Genomic DNA, 13695 nt, shown 5'->3' with positions numbered 1-13695 from the left:
TGTTGCCAAAGCATCTTGGAGGTAGCACTTTATCTGCCATAGTCCCTGTCTGTCTGCTTAATTCATACCTCTCTCTGAGATCAAGTCTCATACCTTATCTATTGTATAATGAATTTAATAGTATTTGGATACTAATATGGCACTGAGGCCTCTACCCTTTATAAAAGAATGCCATCAACATAGTATGTTCCACAAAAAGTATTTGTGGGAGCATACTAATGAATGTACCTGTGGTCACCCACCAAATTAAAACCCCTTAGAAAGGAGCAGTGATGCCTCTTTCTTCCCTCCTTCCTCATTGTCTCCCCAATTAGGGTCTTACACATAGCAGATAATTCATAAATATTTGTTGAATTTTACCAAAATAAGAGATTATCTATTTGTATATTTTACTATAAACTGAATTCTTAGAAATAGCATAACTAAAGGGAAGGGTCATCTAAGGAGGAAAAATAAAATCTTAACCTGTACTAAAAAGGATAGGGATAGAGGGCAATTTTTTATATTTTGTCTATTAAATATGCTGTCATCATTAAGCTATTAAATTCTAATTAGTAGTCATCCATGTAATATTGATTTAAAAGGTCTGAAATAGTGAAAAGTTAAAATGTAATTTTAATAAAATATAAGTAGGTGATGAAACTAATAAGTAAAATGTTCAAATTCAGTCTTTCTACATTTCACTTATTATAATACATTTTGTACTTTCTCCTTTACTATTTTTGTCATATGCCAGTAGGTCATCAAGTTCAACTCATCACATCAAAAGGAAATGGTGAAAAACCACTTACCATGGATGAAATAGAGAACTTCAGTCTCACCGTTAATCCATTGAGTGACAGACTTTCCCTCCTAAGTACAAGCAGTGAGACAATTCCAATGGTTGTTTCTGATTTTGATCTTCCAGATCAACAGATAGAAATACTTCAGAGTTCAGACTCTGGATGTTCACAGTCCTCTGCTGGGGACAACTTAAGTTATGAAGCTGATACTGAAAATGTGAATGCCCATGAGGATTCTCACATGCAAAAGGAAAACTCCCCAGATGATGATGTTCAGCAGGTAGTGTTTGACCTGATATGTAAAGTTGTAAGCGGCCTTGAAGCAGAATCTGCATCGGTGACATCTGAGTTAGAAATTGAAGCTCTGCCCCCAAAGAGTAGTGATTTAGATCCAGTTGAGGTGGTGATTAAAAGTGAAGATCAGTCCAGTCAGCAGAGTCACAGTGCTTCATTGAGAAATGAAAGTCCACAGTTTCTTTCTGTGTCTGCAGAGGAAAGCCATGAGTGCTTGGCAAATGGAATCTCCAGAAATAGCTCCTCACCTTGTATTTCAGGAACCACACAGACAGTACATGATTCTTCTGTTGCTTCCACAGAAACCAAATCTAGACAGAGGAGTCACAGTAGTATCCAATTCAGCTTCAAAGAGAAATTGTCAGAAAAAATCTCAGAGAAAGAAACAATTGTTAAGGAATCAGGTAAACAACCAGGAGCAAAACCCAAAGTAAAACTTGCCAAAAAAAAGGATGATGACAAGAAAAAAACTTCAAATGAAAAACTCAAACAAACTAGTGTATTCTTTAGTGATGGCCTGGATTTAGAAAATTGGTATAGCTGTGGAGAGGGAGAAATTTCAGAAATTGAGAGTGACATGGGTTCTCCAGGATCACGGAAATCTCCCAATTTCAATATCCATCCTCTCTATCAACATGTGCTCTTGTATCTTCAGTTGTATGATTCATCAAGAACTCTGTATGCTTTCTCTGCCATCAAAGCCATCTTGAAAACTAACCCTATTGCTTTTGTAAATGCCATTTCAACCACTAGTGTAAATAATGCATATACGCCTCAGTTGTCTCTGCTTCAGAATCTATTGGCCAGACACCGGATCTCTGTTATGGGCAAAGATTTTTATAGTCATATTCCAGTGGACTCAAATCATAATTTCCGTAGTTCTATGTACATAGAAATTCTTATTTCCCTCTGTTTATATTACATGCGTAGCCATTACCCAACTCACGTCAAAGTCACTGCGCAAGATTTAATAGGCAACCGAAATATGCAGATGATGAGTATAGAAATTTTGACTCTTCTCTTTACTGAACTGGCAAAAGTAATAGAAAGCTCAGCAAAGGGTTTCCCTAGTTTTATCTCTGACATGTTATCTAAGTGTAAAGTTCAAAAAGTGATTCTTCATTGTTTGCTGTCATCTATCTTTAGTGTACAGAAATGGCATAGTGAAAAGATGGCAGGTAAAAACATGGTTGCTGTGGAAGAAGGTTTCTCAGAGGATAGCCTTATTAATTTCTCAGAGGATGAATTTGACAATGGTAGCACACTCCAGTCACAACTTCTTAGGGTACTTCAAAGGCTAATTGTTCTAGAAGACCGGGTAATGACTATTCCTGAAGAAAATGAAACTGGTTTTGATTTTGTTGTATCTGACCTGGAGCATATCGGTCCCCATCAGCCCATGACTTCTCTTCAGTATTTGCATGCTCAGCCAATCACATGTCAAGGCATGTTCCTCTGTGCAGTGATACGAGCTTTGCATCAACACTGTGCTTGTAAGATGCATCCACAATGGATTGGTTTAATCACATCTACTCTGCCTTATATGGGAAAAGTTCTACAAAGAGTGGTTGTTTCTGTGACTCTACAGCTGTGCAGAAATTTGGATAATCTAATTCAGCAGTACAAATATGAAACAGGACTATCTGATAGTAGGTAAGGGTTGATTTTAACTTTGTTGTCATTGACATTTCTCATACATATGAATGCTTCAGTATCCAAAAAGTCAGTAACAATTTGAATATGGCTAAGGGTGTAGCTCAGCTCAGCTGTAGAACATGTGTTTAGCATGCACAATATCCTAAGCTCAATGCCCAGCACCACCATTTCTTGAAATTAGTAGTTTTCATTTGGTTACAAATAGTGTGACATTTTAACAAAGAAGAAAATGTAACATGAGGAAAATTATCAAGAAAATCTAGAAAGGGAAGAAATACTTAAAACACACATTTTTTTCCTCAAGGGTTGAAATTAATCTTGACAGTAAAGTAATAGGAAACTCAGCCAAGAGTTTTCCTAGTATATTTGGTATATAATCTAAGTACAAATGAATTGGGGCTGAAAGTAAATTTACAAATAAGTCTTTTCCTGTGTAATTTTTTTTTTGTTTTGGATGTTCCTAATTTGGTAATGAACTCTACTACCTGTGTCTCCAGGCCATGTTAAAAAATTAATCTGTGAAAAGTTAGCCAGATGTCTGTTGTCTTTCTTTTCTCCAGTATAACCTCCAGCTAATACATGTAAAATAGTAAGAAAGTGTCTACATGTAAAATAGTAAGAAAACTGCCTATATCATTTAATATTGATATGTCTTCCATTCCTTCTAGAGAATTCTATTGTATTGAATTCTTTAGCTGAAAGAATTCTAGTATATTTAGACCAACTTAACTTATCTTATAGATTAGGAAATGAATGGCCCCAGCTTATTCTTTTAATCATTTATTCATCTACTATGTGTGCCTAGCATGTGCTGAATATCTACTAGTGATAAAATATGAATTACGCTTTCACAGTGCTTTGTTCAGATGAATGAATTTTATTTCAGGCCTCTGTGGATGGCATCAATTATTCCACCAGATATGATTCTTACTCTTTTGGAAGGAATCACAGCCATTATCCATTACTGTTTGTTGGATCCAACTACACAGTATCACCAAGTAAGACTACATAAATATTTGATTGCTTTTTAAAAACCATGAGGTCCTTTAAGTCCCTACCTTAGTGAGTAATTATGGTTTTTTTCCCCTACTTTAATAGCTTTTGGTGAATATAGACCAAAAACACTTGTTTGAAGCACGCAGTGGAATCCTCTCAATACTTCACATGATCATGTCCTCTGTGACACTGCTTTGGAGCATACTGCATCAGGCCGATGCTTCAGAAAAGATCACCGTTGCTGCATCTGCATCTGTTACCACTATTAATCTTGGAGCCACAAAGGTTAGACAATTCCCTCTTAATCTGTAGCACTCAAGAGTCTTTATTTGAAAACTTTCCCCAAGATTATATTGAATGTGTGGATAATTTGAGTAGTTTATGGCACTCTACATACAGTCTAAAATAATGGTTTTATTGAGATATAACTGAATATCCTTTTCAAGTATACAAATTCATTGTTTTAGTAAATTTACCAAGTTGCAAAACTATCACAATCCAATTGTCAAACATGTCCTTCACTACAAAAAAAGATTTCTCATGTCCCTTTTCACTCATACCCTGTTCCCATCCCTAACCCAGCAGACTAGTATTTTCCCTATATATGGATTTGATTTTTCTGGGTATTTCTTGGAAATGGGATAATGCAGTATTTGGTCTTTTGTGTTTATCTTTGTGTGACTACTTTAGGAATAAGTTCTAAGGTTATCAAAATTATATAGAGTGTTCAATAGAGCATTATTTAATAGCAAAGATTATAAACAATAAATAAGGAAATGGTTAAACAGAGTATCGTCTCAGGGTTACATTATTTGGCCACAAATGTTCTTGTTTTGAAAAATTCTTACCAGGTAAAGAGTGCTATTACTTATTTGAACAATTGTTATATTTTTAATTAAGTATAAAAAAATTTTGCAGAAGAAGCAATAAAGAAAGTTTAGGTGTTAAGAATGATCATCTCAGGGGCTGGGGTTTTGCCTCAGTGGTAGTGTGCTTGCCTAGCTTGTGTGAGGCCCTGGGTTCGATCTTCAGCACAGCACCACATAAAAATAAAATAAAGGTGTTGTATCCACTTACAACTAAAAGAATTTTTTAAAAAAATTTAAGAAGGATCATCTCAGGATGATAAGATTGATTGATTAAAATTTTTCTTCTTTGTACTCTGGCATTTTTCCAGTTATTTACTTTATACTTAAACATTATATGAATGTTGTCATTATTTATCAAATTGTGAAATTGACATCTTTCAATAACCTAATTTTACTTGCAGACCTGACAACATAGATCTAGGATTTATAGGAACACATAAAGAATTGGAGAAAGTAGATGGATGTGAACCATTGGAACATTTCATCTAGGAACTGATGTTTAGATTAAATTATGCTTTTTATGTTTTATTTCAATTGAATATAAAGCACAGTGTTTTGTAATTATAAAATATTCCAGTTTTTAAAAATACTCTAAACCAAATAATAAATTTGATTTCATATTTTATATTTTTCTAGTATCTCAACACAGTGGTTTAATTTGCATTTGACCAATAGTAGTTGCCATTTTAGAGGATTTGTTTTCTTATAGAATGAAATATTAATGATTATAGTTCTTACCACAAAAGTTCTTTTGCTATTACTTGGGTAGTAAACATGTAAGTATTAAATATTATTCAAGAAAGACTAAATGTTTAATCTAGTTATTAATGTTTTCATTTTTTTTACTTGTATTCTCTTAAATTGCTTTAGAACTTGAGACAACAGATCCTTGAATTATTGGGCCCCATTTCAATGAATCATGGAGTTCATTTCATGGCTGCCATTGCATTCGTATGGAATGAAAGAAGACAGAACAAAACCACTACCCGAACCAAGGTTTGTATTTAACCATTTGGTGCTTTTTTGGTTTTTTCATTTGGTAAGTACACACTAATTTTTTTTTTTTCATTTGGCAAGCACATAATGATTTTCAATTCTTCATGGGCTATTCTGGAACTGAGGTGGGTTAGAAGTGGAAAAGCAATATTTCATCTCCAGGTTTTGATAGTGACTTGTTGCCTAAATTTTTAAAATAAATATTTATTAAATTTCAAGTATGAAAGGTATAATTTTAGGGGAGGAAGCATAGCTCAGTGGTAGAGCATTTGCATGAGACCCTGGTTTACATCCCAGCACCTGCCCCAAAAGTATTGTTTATGTAAAAAAGCAAAAGAGAAATTTGTATAATATTAATACTATCATTGTATTTTAAATAGAAATGGCAATATGATACAGTATCTATATAATGCTAGTCACTTAGGGTACAAGGTTATGGGGGAAACTTAGTTAATATTTTTAAAGTAATCATATGTTGGTTTTAACTGAATCACATGGGTGAAAATTTTGTTGCTTTACAAATTTAAAATCTCAAGGGTTCTAGATTGGAAGTAAATCATAACACATTGGAATAGTAATACTATTAAATAACTTACATGCATATGAAATAAGTGATCTAGACACCTAAAACTTTCTCCTTTTTTGTGCTAATTTCTCATTACATAATGCTGACATTTCTAAAATAATAAAAATAAATAATTATACCATATTACATTATTTTGCATGTGAAGTTTCTGTAGTAGGTATCACATTGAACAAAGTTGAAACCATAGATTATTTAAAAGTAGGCAAAGACTCTCCCAAAAAAATCTGTTGTAGCATAATAGAGAAAGCTGATCTCCAACTGCCAGCCTGCAAAAATTTAACTGGTTCCTACTATAAAACTATCTCAAAGTTTAAGTATCAGGTACTTTTAAAGCCAGAAAGTTGGAAGAGGGCTGAAATCTGGAGAACTGGCTAAAAGTTCATGTAAGGATTTGTTAGATGTCTTCTAGATCCCTTTTCCTCAACCAAAGCAACTACCTCCTCCTATTCAATCCAATAGGAGACCAGAGTCAAGTTTAATCTGTGGAGAGTATATCAAGAGAGTCTTTGCACCCAAGGGCATGAAGTTCACATGGGTAGAATTTAGTAAATGTCATACTGAAAGTAGGAGTATTCAGGGAAATTCTTCATACAGGTTAGATATTCCTTATCTGAAATGCATGAGACCAGAAGCACTTCAGAGTTCAGAGTTTTCTGATTTGGGAATATTTCTTGAACATCCCTAACCTAAAAATCTAAAATACTCCAAAATCTAAAACTTTTCAATCACTGTTATGGTTTGGATATGAAGTATTCCCCTAAAACTCCTGTGATAATGCATGTTCAGATGCAAAATGATTGGATTATGAGAGCTGTGCCTAATCTGTTAATCACAGGTTGAATGGACTGACTGGGTGGTAACTGGAGGTAGGTGAAAAGAGCTAACTAACTGTAAGTAGGTGAAAAGAGGTCCTACATCTGAAAGAGGTAGGACACCACAGGGTGTGCCCTGAAAGGGTAGTTCTTCCTGTCACTCCTTCCCTTCTCTCCCTCTCCTTCCTTGCTGCCATGAGAGGAGCAACTTTTCTTTACTGCATCCTTCCCCATGCCTAAACTTGGGCCCAGAACAAAGGAGTCAGCCATCTATGGACTCAGACCTCTGAAACCATGAGCTCAAATAAATTTTACCTCCTCTAAGTTGTTCTCAGATATTTTGGTCACAGCAATGCAAAAACTGACTAAACCAAGGACCAACATGACCTCAAAAAGTTTTGAATTTCAAAGCATTTCAGATTACAGGTTTTTGAATTAGGAATGCTCAATCTATACTGAAAAAAAGGAAATCAGCCTTACTCCAATGAGTTGCCAGGAAACCATATGCCCCACCAGGTAGGAGATTTGATATTTGAGGCTTTCTCTCTGGAAAAATGATCTGACCAGAGAAAAGATCTATAGATATAAACATTTGAGTCGCCTAACAAAATTACTGGCTGCTATCACCACACAGGGAAGCACACCAGTCCTTAGTCTTACACAAAAATACATGATATTCCATCACTTTTTGTTTTTAAAAAGCAATAATAACATAGTGCTGAAGAATCTAGACTTTGAAACTAGATCCTTGGATTTCAAATTCAGACTTTTCCACCTAACTACCTAGATGATGGAAATAATACTTCTTGGAGTGATACCAATTAAAATAAATTTTACAGAATAGAGAAAGAAGGGGAAAAATTGGGGAATCACTTGTAGAAATACCTAGCATTGAATAAGCACTCTATAAATATTAGTATATTAGTAGAAGAGTCACTTTCTTTTTTTTTAGTCTCCACTTGGTAAAACCACTTTTATGATTTTTTTTATCATAAAAATCTTCATTTACATGGAATCAAGCACTATACATTCTTTTGGGTAAAATTTCTTTCATTCAGCATGGTGTTCCTGAGATTTATCCATGTTGTTGTATATAGCAATTTATTCCATCTTATTACTGAGTAATATTTCAGGGGATAGATATACCATTGTTTTTTTATTCAGTGGTTTCTTTTTTAAAATTTATTTTTATTGTAAACAAATGGGATACATCTTGTTTCTCTGTACATGAAGTAGAGGCATTACCATTTGTGTGATCATACATTTACATAGGGTAATAGTTTTTGATTCATTCTGTTATTTTTTTCCTTCCCCCCACCCCTCCCACTCCTCTTTTCCCTCTATACAGTCACTCCTTCCTCCATTCTTGCCCCTCTCCCACCCCACATTATGTGTCATCATCCACTTATCAGTGAGATTATTTGTCCTTTGGGTTTTTGAGATTGGCTTATTTCACTTAGCATGATATTCTCCAATTTCATCCATTTGCCTGCAAAAGCCATAATTTTATTATTCTTTATGGCTGAGTAATATTCCATTGTGTGTGTGTGTGTGTGTGTGTGTGTGTGTGTATATACACACACATATATCACAGTTTCTTTATCCATTCATCAATTGAAGGACATCTAGGTTGGTTTCATAGTCTGCCTATTGTGAATTGAGCAGCTATGAACATTGATGTGGCTGCATCTCTGTAGTATGCTGATTTTAAGTTCTTTGGGTATAGGCCAAGGAGTGGGATAGCTGGGTCAAATGGTGGTTCCATCCCAAGTTTTCTAAGGAATCTCCACACTGCTTTCCAGAGTGGCTGCACTAATTTTCAACCCCACCAGCAATGTATGAGTGTACCTTTTTCCCCACATCCTCACCAACACCTATTATTGCTTGTATTCTTGATCATGGCCATTCTAATTGGGGTGAGATGGAATCTGAGGGTAGTTTTGATTTGCATTTCTCTTATTACTAGAGATGTTGAACATTTTTTCATATATCTGTTGATTGCTTGTAGATCTTCTGTGAAGTGTCTGTTCATTTCCTTAGCCCATTTGTTGATTGGGTTATTTATATTCTTGGTGTAGAGTTTTTTGAGAAATTAGTGCTCTATCTGAAGTATGAGTGGCAGAAGAATCACTTTGAAACATGAATGGAGAACCAAGGATTTCCAGTCATGTGAAGAAATTCTAATGTGACAAAGACCCAATTTGATTTTAAAAAGTCAAGCAGTTAGGAAAACGATCCCATTCACAATAGACTTTAAAAAAAAATACTTGGGAATCAATCTAACAAAAGAGGTGAAAGAACTCTACAGTGGAAGCTACAGAACACTAAAGAAAGAAATTGAAGATGGAAAGATCTCCCATGTTCTTAGAGAGGCAGAATTAATATTGTCAAAATGGCCATACTACCAAAAGTGCTATACAGATTTAATGTATTTCCTACTAAAATGCCAATGACATTCTTCATAGAAATAGAAAAAGTGATCGTGAATTTCATTTGGAAAAACAAGGGGCCAAAGCTGGGCACAGTGGCTCAGAAGACTAAGGCAGGAGGATCATGAGTTCAAAGCCAGTCTCAACAGAAGTGAGGTGCTAAGCAATTCAGTGAGACCCTGTCTCTAAATAAAATTAAAAAATAGGGCTGAGAATATGGATCAGTGGTCAAGTGGCCCCAAGTTCAATCCCTGGCACTGCCCCCCCAACCCACAAAAAAAAAAAGGACCCTAGAATAGATAGCCAGAGCAGTCCTTAGTGAGAAAAGCAAAGCAGGAAACATCACAATACCACACCTTAAATTATTCTGCATAGCTATAGTAACAAAAACATCATAGTACTGGCACCAAAACAGACATGAAGACCAGTGGAACAGAATAGAAGACACAAAGCAAACATAAATACAGTTATCTCATACTTGACAAAGGTGCCATAAACATACATTGGAGAAAAGATAGCCTCTTCAACAAATGGTGTTGGAAAAACTGGAAATCTGTATGTAGCAGAATGAAATTTACCCCCTATCCCTCACCGTGCACAAAATTCAAAGTGAATCAAAGACCTAGGCATTAGACCTCTAGTGCCTACTGGAAGAAAATGTAGGCCCAACACTCCATCATGGAGGCTTAGGAACTGAATTCCTCAACAACTCCTAAAGCATGAGAAGTAAAACCAAGAATCAATAACTAGACCGGGCACAGTGTCAAAACCTGTAATCGCAGCAGCTTGGGAAGCTGAGCCAGGAAGATTGTGAGTTCAAAGCCAGCCTCAACCAAAGCAAGGAGCTAAGCAACTCAGTGACCTTCTCTCTAAATAAAATGCAAAATAGGGCTAGTGATGTGATTCAGTGGTCAACTACCCCTGAGTTCAGTCCCCAGTACCCCCCCAAAAAATGAATCAATAAATGGGATGGTATCAAACTAAAAAACTGTTTTACAGCAAAGGAAACAAGAGCTTAAAGAGAGAACCTACAGAATGGGAGAAAATCTTTGCTACCTATTCCTCAGAGCATTAATCTCCAGGATATATAAAGAACTCAAAAAACTTAACACCAAAAAGACAAATTACCCCATCAATAAATGGGTAAAGGAACTGAAGAGACACTTAACAGAAGAAGAAATATGAATGGTCAATAAATATATGAAAAAATGTTCAATATCCCTAGCAATAAGAGAAATGCAAATTAAAACTACACTGAGATTTCATCTCACTCCAATCAGAATGGCAGTTATCAAGAATACAAGTAACAAATGTAGGTGAAGATATGGAAAAAGGGTACACTCATGCATTGCTAGAGGGACTACAAATTAATGCAACCACTCTGGAAAGCAGTATAGCAATTCCTCAAACTAGGAATGGAATCACCATTTGCCCTGGTTATTCCCCTCCTTCATATATATCCATACTACAGTGACATAGCCACTAAAGTGTTTGTAGCAGCTCAGTTCATGATAGCTAATCTATGGAACCAACCTAATTGTCCTTCAACAGATGAATGGATAAAGAAAATGTGGTATATATACACAATGGAATATTACTCAGCCATAAAGATAACTTTATGACTTTTGCCGGTAAATGGATGGATCTGGAGACTATCATGCAAAGGTCGAATGTTCTCTCTGATATGTGGATGCTAATATGCAACAAAGGGGGAAGAGAAGAAAAGAAGTTCAGTATATTTGACAAAGGGGAATTAAGGGAAGGGAGAAGGATAGGAATAGGAAAGCCAGTGGAATGAACCTGACACAACTTTCCTATGTACATATATGAATATACCCCAATGAATCTCCATATCATCCTAATTAGACTGGGATCCTAATTACAATAAGATATATTCTTTATTTGTATAAATATGTCAAAATACACTGTCATGTATACCTAAAAGGAACAAAATAAAAAATATAAAGCAATACAGGTAATCTAAGAAAATGTAAATGAAAACTAAAATGTCCATCAATGGATGAAGTCCCATTGCATCCATGAAATAGAATTGAGGAGGTTATAAAAATTTTTAAATTTTCTTAGATTTTAATTATATAGCAAAAAAAATAAGCAAAATCAGTAGAAAGATTGGAATAGAATATGGTAAAATATCAGATGTAGATACATACCAGAAGTAATATATAACCGGACGTGTAATCCCAGCAACTTGGGAGATGGAGGCAGGAGAATCACAGATTAAAGCCAGCCACTTAGTGAGGCCCTGAGCTACTTAGCAAGACCCTGTCTCAAAATTGAAAAAACAGCCTGGGGATGTCGCTTAGTGGTTAATGGCTTGGTTCGATTTCCTGATACCAAAAAAAAAAAAAAAAAAAAAAACAGAAAGAAAATGAAAAAAGTGGAATATATGCTTAAATATAAGGAAAATAGGGGAAAACAGATAATTAGGGAGTTATACTGGAGATTCACTATCTTTTTGCAGAAATATAGAACAAAAAATGAGAGGAGAAAATATTAAAGTCTACAAGAAAATCCTCACAAATGAAGGAAACGAATTTCCAGATTATGCCCAGCACTGTGAAAAAGATACCCACACAAAACTCAACAGTTGATTTCAGAACACTGGGGGATAAAGAGGAGACCCTAAAATCTTCTAAAGGAAAAAGTTCTGGTCTCATCAAATAATAAGACTTGTCAGTAGAACACTGGAAGTTTTGATGGGAAGGTAATCTGAACCTATAATTCTGCAGGCAGACAATGTCACTAAAGGCATTTTGAGCCATGCAGTATCTCCAAAAGAAAAAAAAAAGGCAATAAATTCACACTTTCTCAATTACTAGAAAATGCAGCTCCACCAAAGAAGGAATAAACCAAGAAGGAAGAAGATGGAGATCCAAGAAATAGGGGTTCCAACAGAAAAACAACAAGGGTACCTTCCAGGATGATAGTGAAAGGACAGATATCAGCATTGACACTGTAGCATGGCTAAAGAGTACCAATCCAGGGTAGAACAAATAGATGTCTGACAGAAATGTCTCAAGGAGAGAAAAATAGACGAGGATGAGTAAAAGGTTTACGATAATGACTTGGAGTACTTGAAAATATAATTAGAGGAGATTTACAGTTGGAGCATTTGGGAATGAATTTGTGATAGGTATTAAAGCAAACAAAAAAGTAGTTTATTAACTCTAGGAAAAACAAAATATTGTACAAGAAAAGAAATACAGTGACAGCATAATATACAGCACAACCGCAAATAGTCATGTGAACTTTAGATATTGATCTAAATAAAAATGGTATCTAAATAAAATAAGTATGTTGAAAGGATAGGGAGAAAAGTACAAGAGAGCTAAATCTTGGTTTTGTAAATTAAGAAATAGAGATAATATCTAAATTTTTAAAAAATACATGAAATAGGAAAAATGGCAGTATGTGTTATTTAGAAATAATAGAAAAGACCTAAAAAACGGACTATGGCTGCTTTTAGGTGTGGGAAGGATAGGTCAAGGCACTGCTATTTTCTAATAAATCTTATTGTCCTGTTTGATTTTGATTTTTTTGAAATGGTGCACATGTATTACATAGATTAATAAATTTTACCTAAGGTACCCAAGGGACTTCTTTATGTTAAAAAAGAGGCTATAATTATTTTATTAATTCTGTGACTTCTTTTATAAGACTATTTACACACATACATAAATAAATACAGAATGTTTTATTCAGGTCATTCCTCCAGCCAGTGAAGAACAGCTTTTACTAGTGGAACTCGTTCGCTCAATCAGTGTAATGAGAGCAGAAACTGTTATCCAGACTGTGAAAGAAGTTTTAAAGCAACCTCCAGCCATAGCCAAGGACAAAGTAAGAAACTTTTTCTTTGCTTTTATTCATAATTCATTTTCAGAAGTGATGCTGATAGGTAAGAAATTTTGTCTTATAGCAATGTCCTTTTAGCTCTAGGGCAGATTACAGAGATGCCTGTATGTCACTGCTTTAGTTAACAAAAAATTAATGACTGCAATGACTTGCTAGTCTGATCGGTCCTGTATCCAGTGTAGAGGAATTAGCTGCTCATTTCTCCATATATACATCAAAAGCGATCATGAACTGTGCATTCTTAGGGGAGATTTTTTTTCTGGCCATTTAAAGAACACAGAAACCAGAGCCCAAAGTTCCTTACTGTTTTTATAGCTTTCCCTTTGCTTTCTTTTGTGAATGAATCTTTCAGTTTTGTAAACTTCCCAAGTTTTGCCATAACCTTAGTTCTAGACAATTATC

At 35.0% G+C, this 13695-nt stretch overlaps 1 protein-coding gene across 9 annotated transcripts in view; it reads left to right on the top strand.

Moving 5' to 3' along the window:
• Positions 1 to 13695, top strand: part of Dop1a (DOP1 leucine zipper like protein A) — a 79911-nt gene that overhangs the window by 39201 nt on the left and 27015 nt on the right. For 5 of the 9 annotated variants that reach the window (XM_047559576.1, XM_047559578.1, XM_047559579.1 and 2 more), the window contains 5 exons: positions 737 to 2729; positions 3619 to 3730; positions 3831 to 4013; positions 5468 to 5593; positions 13144 to 13278. In XM_047559576.1, the coding sequence (XP_047415532.1) occupies positions 737 to 2729; positions 3619 to 3730; positions 3831 to 4013; positions 5468 to 5593; positions 13144 to 13278 (2549 nt within the window). The remainder of the gene's footprint in view (positions 1 to 736; positions 2730 to 3618; positions 3731 to 3830; positions 4014 to 5467; positions 5594 to 13143; positions 13279 to 13695) is intronic. The other 4 variants (XM_047559580.1, XM_047559582.1, XM_047559577.1 and 1 more) reach the window with 1 other exon arrangement.

The sequence above is a fragment of the Sciurus carolinensis genome, chromosome 7 (genome assembly GCF_902686445.1).
Source record: "Sciurus carolinensis chromosome 7, mSciCar1.2, whole genome shotgun sequence".
Classification (NCBI taxonomy): domain Eukaryota; kingdom Metazoa; phylum Chordata; class Mammalia; order Rodentia; family Sciuridae; genus Sciurus; species Sciurus carolinensis.
Note: the sequence above shows the minus strand (reverse complement) of the source record. Positions and strands in the feature narration are given on the sequence as shown.